General features: G+C 42.8%; 1 protein-coding gene across 2 annotated transcripts in view; it reads left to right on the top strand.

Moving 5' to 3' along the window:
* Nucleotides 1-12,979, top strand: part of Astn1 (astrotactin 1) — a 321,086-nt gene that overhangs the window by 227,835 nt on the left and 80,272 nt on the right. For both annotated transcript variants that reach the window (XM_087906372.1, XM_087906373.1), the window contains exons 12-14: nucleotides 7,189-7,355; nucleotides 10,295-10,489; nucleotides 11,829-11,956. In XM_087906372.1, the coding sequence (XP_087762498.1) occupies nucleotides 7,189-7,355; nucleotides 10,295-10,489; nucleotides 11,829-11,956 (490 nt within the window). The remainder of the gene's footprint in view (nucleotides 1-7,188; nucleotides 7,356-10,294; nucleotides 10,490-11,828; nucleotides 11,957-12,979) is intronic.

The raw sequence follows: 12,979 nt of genomic DNA, 5'->3' as shown, positions 1-12,979 counted from the left end.
CTCACTGTTTAGATGAACTCTAAGATGAGATACTTTTGTTTCTCTTTTACCATCCTGCATGCTTCTCTTTACCCCGATTTTAATCTTCTATTCCTTATTATTCTCTGGGGTCATTTTAAGTACTGAAATCTGTGAACATAAGTGCACCTATGTGATCCTCCCGTGCCCACCGTTATTCACCCGCATGTGATTTGAACGTTCATATGCAAGAATTAACTCTCCCATTCTTGCTACTACTGCTTACCAGGACCCTTCCTCCAGGGTGGGAGTTGCCTGCAGGTGCCTTCCGTTGGCCACACTTGGCCTTTCACTTGGCATGTAGCTGTGCTTGCTGATGGAGTTCTATAGTTTCCACATTGTGATCTGTGAGACGGAGCTAGCGGGAATAGTTCTGATGAATATGCATTTGCAGAACTGGAGCCACTGCAGAAAGTCACCCAATTATACCAGTACTGTATTAGCATAATTCTTTGAAGACACTATTCCACGTGGCTCCCAGAGGGAAAGAGGCCAAGCCGATTGGCAGACACATCCCATTCACTGCTTCTCATTGGCTATGAAGCATATGATCACTAAACTGAAGGATAGCGTATGTCAGAGCTCATTACGAGACTCGTGACCCTACGGAAAAGATGACTAGGGATCTGGCTTTGAGCCTGACCCAACTCTACTGGGCATCTGTATTGTCTCAAAGTCCTGGTGTGTTAGCAGAGTGGTCTTTCATCTGGAGGTGGGCTGGAGGCAAAGATAATCGGTACCCTCTGCAATTTGAGAATTCACACACCTCTGCATAAAGACCCTTATTTTCAGACTTATTTTGTGTTGAATGGAAAGACTTCCCAACAAATACTTATTTTTATGAAACGAGAAGAGCATGAGAAACCAGAGCATGCTGGACCTTCAGGAACCTGAAAGGAGTCAGAGATAATGGACTTTGGAGAAGACACACCTGTATGTTTTCAAATTTACCCAAATCAGACAGGTAGGATTCATGTTATATCCACATCATCTGCTCAAAGAATTTTTGAATGAATTCTTTCTAGGGAGGCTCTTTCAGTTATGCATCAGCTCCCAGGGGTTAATTGCCTCCAGTTAATTACCCTGTTGTTTATATAGTCTCCAAGAACAGGAATCAAATGCCTCTGAAAGGTAGAACCTTGTGTAAACCTTAGCATACCACTACAAAAATGCAACTCCTCTCCAACAACCGGGGACTGTGAAAGCTTTCAGAGGATTCCCAGAGCATAAGGCTGCCGCCCACTACTAATGGCCAGGCCTTATTCATTGTGTTCAAAGTTTCCTTCATCAGACACCTTTGAATTGCTGCTGGAACAAATCACACTGATTTCAGTGGCTTAAAGCTCTACGAATGTATTATATTACAATTCTACTTGCAAATTCAGGGTGGAGTTATTATTGATCTAAAAATTAAGGCATGGTCAGGGCTCTCTTCCTTTCTGGAGGTTCTAAACAGAATCGATTCCTCTACCTTTTTCAGTCTAGAGTCCATAAACTTTTCTCCGGTCAAGGCTCTATTGCTATACCTCCAACTAAAGCTAGAGAGACTGTATTTTCCTAACCATCATTCTGCAGCATATATCTCTTCCATTCTGTGTCCCTCTTCCACTGTTAACAACTCCTGTGATTACATCAAACCAATCTAAATATTCCAAAATAATTCTCTCATCTAAAGATCCTTGATTTAATCCTATCTGTAAAGTCTTTTTTTTTTTTTGCCATGTAAGGTTAGATATGCTCTTACATTTCTATGATTGTATTACAAATTTGGACGAACCATTCATGAGTAATGGCAGTGGGAATTCAGTAGACTTGGCAGACAGAACTCCAACCCGCCCCACCCCAGCCCCAGTTTTCATGAGGGCTTCCTTATCAACTATTATAGTGTGTGTGTGTGTGTGTGTGTGTGTGTGTGTGTGTGTGTGTGTGTGTCTGCATTCATGCCTTCATGGGGAGGCCAGAGAGAAACATCAATTGTCTTTCTTAATCACTTCCTACTTTATTCTTTAAGATGAGATCTCTCACTAAACCTAGATCTCAAGACTTCAGTGAGACCATTTTGAGGAAAGCCACAAAGACCCAGAGATCCTTATGTGCATATCTCCCTGGTGCTGAGATTACAAACATCCATACAGACTAGGTCTGTATTTCTATGAATGTTGAGAATGTACACTCAAATCCTCATGCTTGGATAGCAAACACTTTACTGACGAATCACTCCTGCCAACCCCCTTCATTCTCATGAAGCCTACCTGCTGAGGTTCAACATAAAATGTGCCTTGAGAGTTAGAAAATTACTACCACTGCTACACCAACAGCAAAGGAAATGGGAAATTTTCATCTGCATACTCACACTCATGCTGAGCATACCCAACAAATGCTTTTGCTTTGTAAGACATTGAAATACACTGGATAAGTAGAATATGTAGACCATGACCATGAAAGGGAGCAGGATCAACAGCCCTGCATTCTTGTATGTGAAACTCATGACCTTCCTGGCCTATGTCCCACTGGTTTCTGAGCTGCCCAGCGACTCTGACCCCCTTCCTCCATGTGCTGCTCACCATGGTTTCCCATAACATGTGACGTTTTCCCATCGCTAGACCACGAATGTGCAGGGTCCATTACGGATGAGCATCTCTTCTTCTCTCTATAGGACAATAAGTAAATGAATACACTCCGAGATTTCTAGAGAAACTGGGGCAGGAAACCGCAGCAGCCCGAAATATAAATTTAACTCCATCGCGCTTTCGCTTGGGAGAAGTCCTGCATGTCGTAGACCGGCATGTCAAAGCCCATCAAGAAATTGTGGAAATCATCACTTGCAAAAGGAGATTGCCGCGGAGTAAAAAAGAACCCACTTCCAGTATAAAATGTGGTCACATGCCTTATGAATCATCCAAGTTCAGTGAGGCAAGCTCAAGTGCTGATCTCTGTCCCTCTTCTCCCAGGGGACACGAATAAGCGCATGCGTCCATCACTCATAGCCATTTGCCAACAGAGTGACTACTTTTTAATCTGGAACTGAGATATCTGTGGCCTCCAATTTAGTCTCCTAAGTGATTAATCAACCAAAACTCATTGGTAGAAAAAGAGGGGAAAGATGGCAAAGAAAAGGATTTGAATGGGGAAAATCATTTTAATCTCATTAGCAAATTATGCCTTGGACCAGTAATGAGTCAAGAAGTCATGAACACCTCATGGAAGACGATTAACCTTGTGTATTTTAGGGGTCACTGAAATATGAGCTCATTTATTAGACCTTCCTGGTTGGGGGAGGGCTATGGCTGTAATAAATGGACTTTTCTTTTTAAGTCTGTACTTCATAAACTCCCTGGGACTGCTAAATATAACCTATGCAAAGTGGGGTTAATATATGACCTTGGGGCTCTCTACTGTGCAAATGATTCTCATTCAAGGACCAAATCCACAGCCAGAAAGAGAGAATACCCAAGACTTGCCAACAGAAAACGCAGCTTCTATAGACAAAAGCTCCTCAGACCCTGTGGCTGAGACTGTACCTACTTCCGGAAGCAGGACCACAGTTGGTTGCAGCTTCTTTATGTTCAGATCAAGAATTTGAGGAAACCTGAAATTTAAATGAATAACACAGGGAAGACATGTGAGAAACCAAATTTATTCCATAGATGCTTGAATGATTACCTCCCTAGGGAATGGGTGCTCTGGATAAGAGCTATGAAGAAATCTCAGTTTTTCATTTCAACAATTTTTTTTCTTGGAAATATTTCTAAAATGTTCTGAACTGCCGCTCCAGTTAGTTACAGTACACTAAAGATAACTGCATCCTTCTCAGTGACTGGGGATCTTGCTTTGTCTTCAAGGTCATCACTCTAGACAGTTTTCTGCCAAAATAGTTCCACTAATAACATGGTGTGTGTGTGTGTGTGTGTGTGTGTGTGTGTGTAAAGAGTGACACAAGAAAAATATTAGGCTAAATCGATCAGCCCATAATTCATCCAAGAATATGCTTCAGAAATCGCTTCACATAGTCAAATAGCAGATCGACAGGATTACTTTACATTGTTGATGCATTGCCTTTATTTCTTCTGAGGAATCCAGATTTTATCACAGGTGCACAGCAAAATGTCAGAAACACATACAAGCTTTGGAGTCAGACAGATCTAGGCCCAAAGTTTGCTTCTGCCATTTCCTACCATGGCAGCCTTTAACAAGGTTGTTTTTCTGAGCTACCCATAAAGTGGAGAAGATAAAGTGTACCTGTGTTGTTGGGACTACAGAAAATGCACACAGATAAAATTGGACCACAAAAAGAACTGCCCAGTTCAGTACAGCTATGGCTAGTAGTTTAGCTTTCCTTAGAAGAACAAAACTCCAATGTGGACCAAATAGCTAACCCTGTCTTCTCTCCAAATCTTTGAAGAGAATCTAATATCAGGCGGTGAAGTAGGAACAGCTATGGCCATCTTGGCATTAGGGCCAGGCCAGATGTGACTATGCCAGGATGTGGCATCCTGAAACAAAACCTTCTCCTGTTTCACTCAGTGAAGTCTTTGTCAAAAGTTGGGCACGATAGAACACTCTGAATAACAGCAGGTAGCTGAGAAGCTGGTGCATCCTGGCTGGGGACTGATAGAGTTATCTGGTGTGAGGGTTGAAATTATGTTAAGTTGGATTGACAGAACAACTGGCTTTATCTCTGCCTGGTGGCTTTATAAAAGGAAGAAGGGGAGAACAACTCCTGCCCACCAGTACAAGACATTTAATTCCAATAACACTGTGTGTTCCCATACCCAAATCATGCCCAGGCAGTCACATGGTGCCTAAGCCAGCCCCCTCTGGTGACACATCTGGCCTAACAGCTGGGTGGCCAAGGAGCTTCAGGGAGGAAGGACTAACAGATCATGGGGTGCAATCCTCAGCTTCTTCATTTGCTTGTTTGCCATCATAACCATTCTGGAGAACATCTGGGTGTACACAATAGGGGGTATCCCTTGGAATTGCCTTTAAATGCTGCCACCTTCCAACTTTCCATCTGTCTTCTTGGGAACACGGGATGGACCAAGCTGGGGGCCTGGCAGGTTGGGGGGAGCATTTGTTTGGGAAATCGCACAACTGGTGTCAGTAAACAGTGCATATCCTGCTGTGGCTGTTGACTGGAGAAGGAGGTGGGAGGAGAGGTGACTTTTCAGAGACACATCTGCCTAAGCCCTAAGCTCTGTGCTGAGCCAAGGTGTCTGGCGGAAGAGAGAGAGGACAAGCCAGGCAGTGGCGAGTGAAGGGAGATGAGGTCACACTGCCAAGTTTCAGAAGTTTGGTTTGGGTTTTGGAGGAGTGTCTTGCAAGAGATAGATAGATAGATAGATAGATAGATAGATAGATAGATAGATAGATAGATAGATAGATAGATGATAGCTACCTAGATGATAAATAGATTGATAGATGAATTAATAGATGATAGATAATAGATATGTGATAGATATAAGCTTAATAGATAGATGATAGATACATAGATAGATAGATAGATAGATAGATAGATAGATAGATAGATAGATAGGATAAAATCAAGTATAGTCATTAAATTCCTGAGTTTGGAAACCAAATCTGGACATACTCTCAGCTCTGCCCCACTCTAGATGCTTGAGCCCGGCCTTCATGTACGCCTTCTTCCCAGTCTGTTAGTATCAGTGTTACTATTAACGCATGGTGTCGTCACACGGGCACAAGGATCCGGGTGAGAAAAACTAAAATATAATTTAAAAATTGAAAATAATATTTTAGAGATTCTAGTGCACTATCAGGGGTTGCCTTCTCTTTGAATGAGGATAACACAGGAAGTTGTGAGAGAAGAGAGCACAGGCTCAGTTTCTTGTGACTAGGCCTGTCACTTAAAGTCCCAGTGTGACATAGGAGATGATAGAGCCACTGAATCAGGATGCCACAGATGGTCCACCAGGGATCCAAGTGTGGACCTGCTTGAAATAGCTGCGATTCTAGGAATTCAATACTCTGTGCCTCAGTTTCCCCGTATGGGTCACACGTCTCACCTCACGGACTGTTCTGGGGGTTGGTGTCTTAGGGTTTTTTATTGCTGTGAAGAGGCACCATGACCATGGCAATGCTTATAAAGAAACATTTGGTTGGGACGGGTGGGGGCTCACTTACAGCATATCATCCTATCGGGGAGCCCAGTGGTGTGCAGGCAGATGTGGTGCTGGAGCTGAGAGCCCTGCATCTTGACTGAGAGGCAACAGGAAGTTGATTGGCTGTCACACTGAAGCTTGAAAAAAGAGACCTCAAAGTCTACCCCCACAGTGACACACTTCCTTCAGTAAGGCCACTCCTCCTAATAGTGCCACTCCCTTCGGGGGCCATTTTCCTTCAAACCACCACAGTTGGATTAGACAATGAGGCAGGCCCCTTGCTGAGGTCTGCGAAAGTGTTGCTGGGGCTCACCTTGCTCCATGAGCTTTACCAGGAGCTGAGGTTTCTATGATTTCCTCCTTTGCCGTCCTCCTTAGGAAGTTGACTGAGGACATTTAGGGCAGAGGAGCAAATGATCCTATTAAGACCAGCTGGTCAAATTCAACACAGCCTCAATGGGTGTTTGTGTAGCAGGTGTTGTGGGCTAGGTGGCTTCCAAGGGGAATCTTTGAGACAGCAGGGTGATGAGCCCAGGATTTCCCACTGTAACAGACATCACAACACTTCTCTCCAAGGCTGTAAGAAAGTTTCCTTCCGGCCTCAGACTGGCAGCCCTGGCTCACTCCATTTCCCCAGTGTCGCCAACTGGTACCAACATTGATAAAGTGGCCTTTTAATGTGAGTTCAAACAGCACTGCCGCTCTCCCTAGTCCCCAGGAATCCCTGCTTAATGCATTTTAAATCCTGGCCCACCACTTCCCCTCTTCTGCCAGCCTGAGGTCCAATAGGGAAGCAGCACTCTTCTCTGTCTTGCCACATAGCTCCATGCCAGCCTGCTCAGAGCCAGAGGCTTAATGCAAATGTGTGTGAGTTGTGCCCAGACAGAAACAGAAAGATGTCAAAAAATAAATAAATAAATAAAAGGCCTTTTGCTTTTAAAAGGAGACAAAAAGGCAAAAGGAAATCCATAGATTTTGGAGCGAGTCAGTGACTGCGCTTAGGTCTTCTGTTTTATCCACTTGTGCGGATGCTTTCTGGTTGTGCCAGTGCCCGTCAGGACTCAGCCCTATGAAGGACAGCTCAGGCTGCTATGACCGCCACATCGGCGTGGACTGCTCAGATGGTTTCAACGGAGGCTGCGAACAGCTGTGTCTCCAGCAGATGGCGCCTTTTCCAGATGACCCCACCTTGTACAACATCCTCATGTTCTGCGGGTGAGTGCTGTGACCCCAGTAGGTCCTTGGGAATGGACTGGTCACTCCTAGACCCTGGGGAGAGAGCCGGTAGCACTTTGATAGCCTAATTCAGAGGAACCTTACGGCAAGATAGTTCGGTGGCTACAGAAATGCAGCCTCCGGCTTGCCTGAAAGGAACAATTAACCACATGGTTTACGTATATCTTTGCCCAATTAAGCAAGGACATCCAAGCTTTGCCTTTGAGGAACTGTGTTAATGATGTGTTTTGTGACAGAAACTGTTCCCGCGGTCCAAAACTTGAGAAAGACTATGTGAAACTACCAGATTATCAAGGCAGGGAAAGGAGGAATGTTTTTAGAAAAATGGAAGCTTCAGGTTCTGTTTCCAAAGTCCCCATATTTTGCATAGCCCTCCCTCCTTCCACTAAGTCATTAATGAGTTTCTCTCAGTTTAATGCTTTTCCCGTGATCAGCTCTCTCCCACCATGTGAGAGAACAGGTTGGGCAACACCACCCTGTTTCCCAGGTGAGAAAAGGAAGGATTAGTGAGGTGATCCATCTCCCTCGAGACCGCAAAGTTAGTGAGCGGGAAGATTAGGAGCAGAATTCAGGCCCTTTCTGACTTTTTAAAAGCTCTGCAGTTTTCTCAAAATTTAAATTTGTATCGCTGAGTGAAATTATATTTAAAGCCATTTTCATGCTATATTTATCAAGTAAATAAAGAGTTAGCCAATTTTGTTATGCCCGTAGATTGCTTGTCTATCTTTTGCTTCCTTTCCACCCTCCCTGCTTCTGCCCCCCTACTCTCCCACCCTACCCTGTTGCTGCAAGTCAGTTGGGGTGTTCACACATCACACTGACCACAAAGCTGCCGAAGAAAGTAGCATTTAAGTTCGTGTCTTCAAGGCTCTCACCATCTAATAAGCTTGCAATGAAAATCAATGTTTATAGTCATAAAACTATGTTAGGGGCTTACTAAAAGCCGGTGCCTGCTGAGTAACCATGAAAAGATTTCTAGTGCACTTGTAATGTTATTTTATTGTATTTTATCTCATTTCTTTGCAATTGAGCAATTTTTGTATTTAGTTTCTTGTAAAATCCCATTCCATAAATAGAAGCTTGCTCTAAATTTTAATGTTCTCTATAATGTGACCATTAAGGGTGACCCACTTCAATTAATGGAAGCAGACTCAGTCAAAGTTACATCCTTTTTTTCTTAACTGTATATGCATTTCAGCACCCGCTTGTGCAGAGAACCTAGTTAGGTGTTAGATACAAGGGGAACAACAGGATGTCCAGCTGGGTCTCCCCTCTCAAAAAAAGAGAAAGAAAAGGTTTGCTGTGCAATATTTTGACAGAAAAATAAGAAATGAAGACAGACAGACAGAAAGACAGACAGTTGTCAAGATGTTCAAGATGGACTGATACAGAATCAGCTCTGGTTTATGTGGCTAGAGGAAGGAGTCATTCAAGGTCCTGTCCCAGACCTCTTCCGAGTCATGGAGGCAGTCCTCTATGGGTCTTGAATCAAACCCATTCTCTGGACAAAAGCCATGACCTCTCACTGGACTTTCTTTCTGGTTTTGATTGGAAATAGGCACATGTTGATTAGTGTTACCCAAAGCACTATCTATAAGTCGTACAGGTCCGTTCTGATTTGAGGTTCTTGCACAGAGAGCAAATCACATGCACTTGCACTTGCACTTAAAATGCTCCATTCACACCTGTTCACACCCCTGTATAAATGGAAAATGGAAACGGGGAGAATTAGCAGTTAAGGTTATTTGCCCACGGTCCTCGTTTGCATCTCCACTAATAATAATAGCAGCACGCAGCCAGCAGTAGCTCCACATTCAGCGTGGTGTAAGTTCTATATATTCAATATATGAATTAATTTCCTCAACACTCTAGTAGAACAGCTACTCCTCACACCCTTCCTGCAGTTTTGGAAACGGAATCTCACCGGAGTTTCGTCAGCTGGGCCAGAGTTACACAGTTAAGGACAGCATTCATGTTGCTGTAGCATTATGTCTCACTTTTTAAAACTATGATCCTTTGTTCCTCTATAAAGGACTGAAGCTTTTAACTTATCACAGTTACTACAGATAGTGATAATTGATGTGTTCAGTATCATAATCATCTTACAATTTTAAATTTGTTCTATTTTTAATCAGGGAAAGAAATCTTTTTAAAAAAACAATGACAACCTTATTAAAGAATTAAGTCTTACTTGAGTTAGCAAAAGTATCTTACTCATAAAATAACTACAAATAAAGTCCAATTAATGACTTATGAGTCACTGACCCATGATTACCAAATTAGCATTACTTTCCCATTAGAGCAACACAATGAGGAAAGTGCCCAGGAGGCAATTGTTGGTTTATGGAGCACATAGTATTCACACTGTGCCCTGGCATCTATTTAGTTTAGGATGTCAATGCTGGATGGAGGGGAGTTTGTATGAGTGGCTGGTTTGTTTGTAAGTATTCAAACAGAACACAGCGAGAAGATCATAAATCTTCCTCATTTCTTAGTTGACTTGCCACAGGACCAGATTAGAGAGTTATTAATTTTTTAAGCACACTGTCACTCTTTTGCTGCCTAATTACCCTACAAACAAATGCGAACACTCACAGAATATTCTTGAGAAAAATGCTGGCATACCTTCTACTTCCGTGTGTTAACTCACTTATATGCAGAGGGCTAGGAAAGGTGGATAGTTTGAGTCCAAATTATCATCTAAGGGAAAGTAAAACATTTGATATGATCATGATGGAAAGTGACTCCATTTATAAATGGAAAAAAACTAATTTTTAAGAGACCCACATCAAATTGGATTATTCCTAGTTCGGGGTCATCTAACATTTCTCCAGCAACAATGCTCCCCAATTTGATTTGATGATTTGCCCGTATGACTCATCCACTAACAGCTTAACTTGAGTTCTCGCCTCCATTAGGTGTATTGAAGACTACAGGCTTGGGGTGGATGGACGGTCTTGCCAACTTGTCACAGAGACCTGCCCAGATGGTGGTGACTGTGCCGAAAGCAGAGAGGTCTCCATGAACCAGACTCTGTTTGGGGAAATGTTCTTTGGTTACAACAACCAGTCCAAGGAAATAGCTGCTGGACAGGTGCTAAAAGGAACATTCAGGTGAATGTCATATGTGCAGAGCTGACTTTTCAGGGGTCTTAGTAGCTTCCTCTCTGAAGAACCTTTTTCTCAGCATGTTGTTTATCTTGGATCAGGGTGAAAGTGATATGCCTGAAGGGGCAGATTGTGTTCTTGCCCATAATCCTGTTCAAGTCTACACTCTGTCTTCAAGAATCCAAGAAGCTTGCTGCGTGTATAGTAAAACCTTAAGCTAAATCTTACCTTCAAGACTTCACATTGAAACCTCCCCAAAATGTTCAAGTTCCCTTTGACTTCCAAATCTTAAGACCTGGCTCCATGAGTGGACCTAGGACGGCCGTCCTCAAAGGGTGCTCAAGAGAATTGATTTTGCTGGACCTTCAAGGAGTACTGAGGTCCTACCTTTTAGAAAGCTAAATTTCTTTCTTATATTTCAAGTAAAATAACATGTTATAATAGGTTGGATTCAGTTGTGAGAATCCAGTTGTCTTCTATTAAGTCATACATTTAAAAATATAAAATAATGCCAGTGCCCTTTTCCCATAAGGCAGGCTGATACTTAATGTGTTTATTGGTATTTTAATAGGAATTGTTAAATTTTCTCTTTAAATTTCTAACATGGTAAATATTGACGTTTACGATCATGGCCAAGTATTTAATTATTTTGATGATATTAAAGCACCCCTGAGGACAAAACCTTTTGAACCATTTATTTAGAAAAATCTATGAGAGATTCTCCATTTGACCCTCGTACATTTTCTTCATTGTGCTATTTGAAATTTCTTAGAAGCTATCAAAATTTGCTTTTCATGAGATGGTGATGATTATGAAAATGGTGATGTCAGTGTTCTAACATAAAACACAACCTGGTAGCAATCTAAGCCTATGCTCTTAGGAACAAATTGGGGGCAAATTTCCAAGGTAGTTCTTATACCAAGCTCCAGTTTCTGTCATGGCCAAGAGACTTTGCAAGCATTTTCCATTTTCATCAATGGAATTGGGTTTCCAGGGCAATAAATGTGATATCAGAATTGATCTTGTGATAGCCAGAGCCTTCTCTGTGTTCTACGCATGCAACCCAGAGTGTTGCTATCTGTAGAGGGGAAGTCAGAATGGAAACCTGGGGTGGGGGGAAATGTTCTCTACCCTGACTACAGACTTTTCCAGTTGGTTTGCCTCTCTCTGCTGCCCTTACTTCCCTTATGCATAAGCCTGACTTGTGTCATATGTACCAAATGAGTCTCAAGGTGAGGCATGACTTTTGGAGCAGGAAGACCTTTGGCACTGTGGGTTGAAATATGGACTGCATGCAGAGGAGTTCCATGGACACTCGGAAAGCGAAGGTCTGCTCTGTTTCTAGACAAAACAACTTTGCTCGTGGTTTAGACCAGCAACTGCCAGATGGTCTTGTGGTCGCCACAGTCCCACTGGAGAACCAGTGCCTAGAGGAAATCTCGGAGCCCACCCCTGACCCTGATTTCCTGACTGGTAAGTGTGCCATCCCTTATGAAGCCAAACCCATAGTTTCTTAAAATCATGGCACTCATTTGACTACGCTCGTCTTTATTTCTAAGTCAGTCGTTTCATTCAAGCATGAACAAGTGGTTATAAGATCAAACATTATTAGGATTAATTATCAGTAAAATTGTTAACATTCTCATATGATTACTACACAATGGCTGTGATTATATATATTTCTCTTGCTAAATTTTATAGAAATTCTTCGGGGGCAGGGGGAATGCCACAATGGATGCATATGCATCCAGGGTTTTGGTTGGATTAGAGGTATGTAGATCATGGAGCAGAGAGAAGATGGAGCACTCCTATCCCCTCAATGTGCATTAATAGTGCGGTTGAGTTCCCTGCAGAGAACTTCTGGAGCACAGAGATAAGACTGAGGCTTCCGGAGTTCTGTTGTCCAGTGACCCTGTGCTTGAATCTAGCTCTGTTGCGTGAGAGGCTCTTGATCCCTCCTCATGCGAGGAGGACAATAAATCCTGCCTCTCTGTTCTTCATTCCATGGCTGCGTCTCTTGACCTATACAGGACAGAGATGTAGCTCCATTAGCAGAGGCGGGACCCAGAGGGTAGGCCATTTCTTTCTGGGCCTTGGCTTCTGGACAGATCCTCTGTGAGCTAAGAAGGGGCTTCAGGAGCCCTGTAAACCCTAGAAATCAGTACTTGGGATTTGGCAATCCTTACTAGAGCAACACGCACGAGCTCAATTTCATTGATTGTGCTTGTTTCTTCATTATCCCTCTACTCAATCACTCTGTCTTTCTTATTCTACACTTTCTGCCTCTTTTCCTTCATTTTTTAATGAATTATTGAACAAAAGCCTTCAACAGATACCAGGGGTTAAAGAAGCATAATAATTATTAGCGTGGGCCTGGAGCCTGGCAGCTGGAATCTGCTCCTCACTGGTCTAGGTTCCGGACAAGCTACTTAATTTCTCTGTGCTTCAGTTTCTTTTACTTTTAAAAAAGTGTGTTATAACACTGTCTTCCTCATA

The sequence above is a fragment of the Myodes glareolus genome, chromosome 5 (assembly GCF_982192425.1).
Source record: "Myodes glareolus chromosome 5, mMyoGla1.1, whole genome shotgun sequence".
Classification (NCBI taxonomy): domain Eukaryota; kingdom Metazoa; phylum Chordata; class Mammalia; order Rodentia; family Cricetidae; genus Myodes; species Myodes glareolus.
This window is presented reverse-complemented; position numbering and strand designations above follow the sequence as displayed.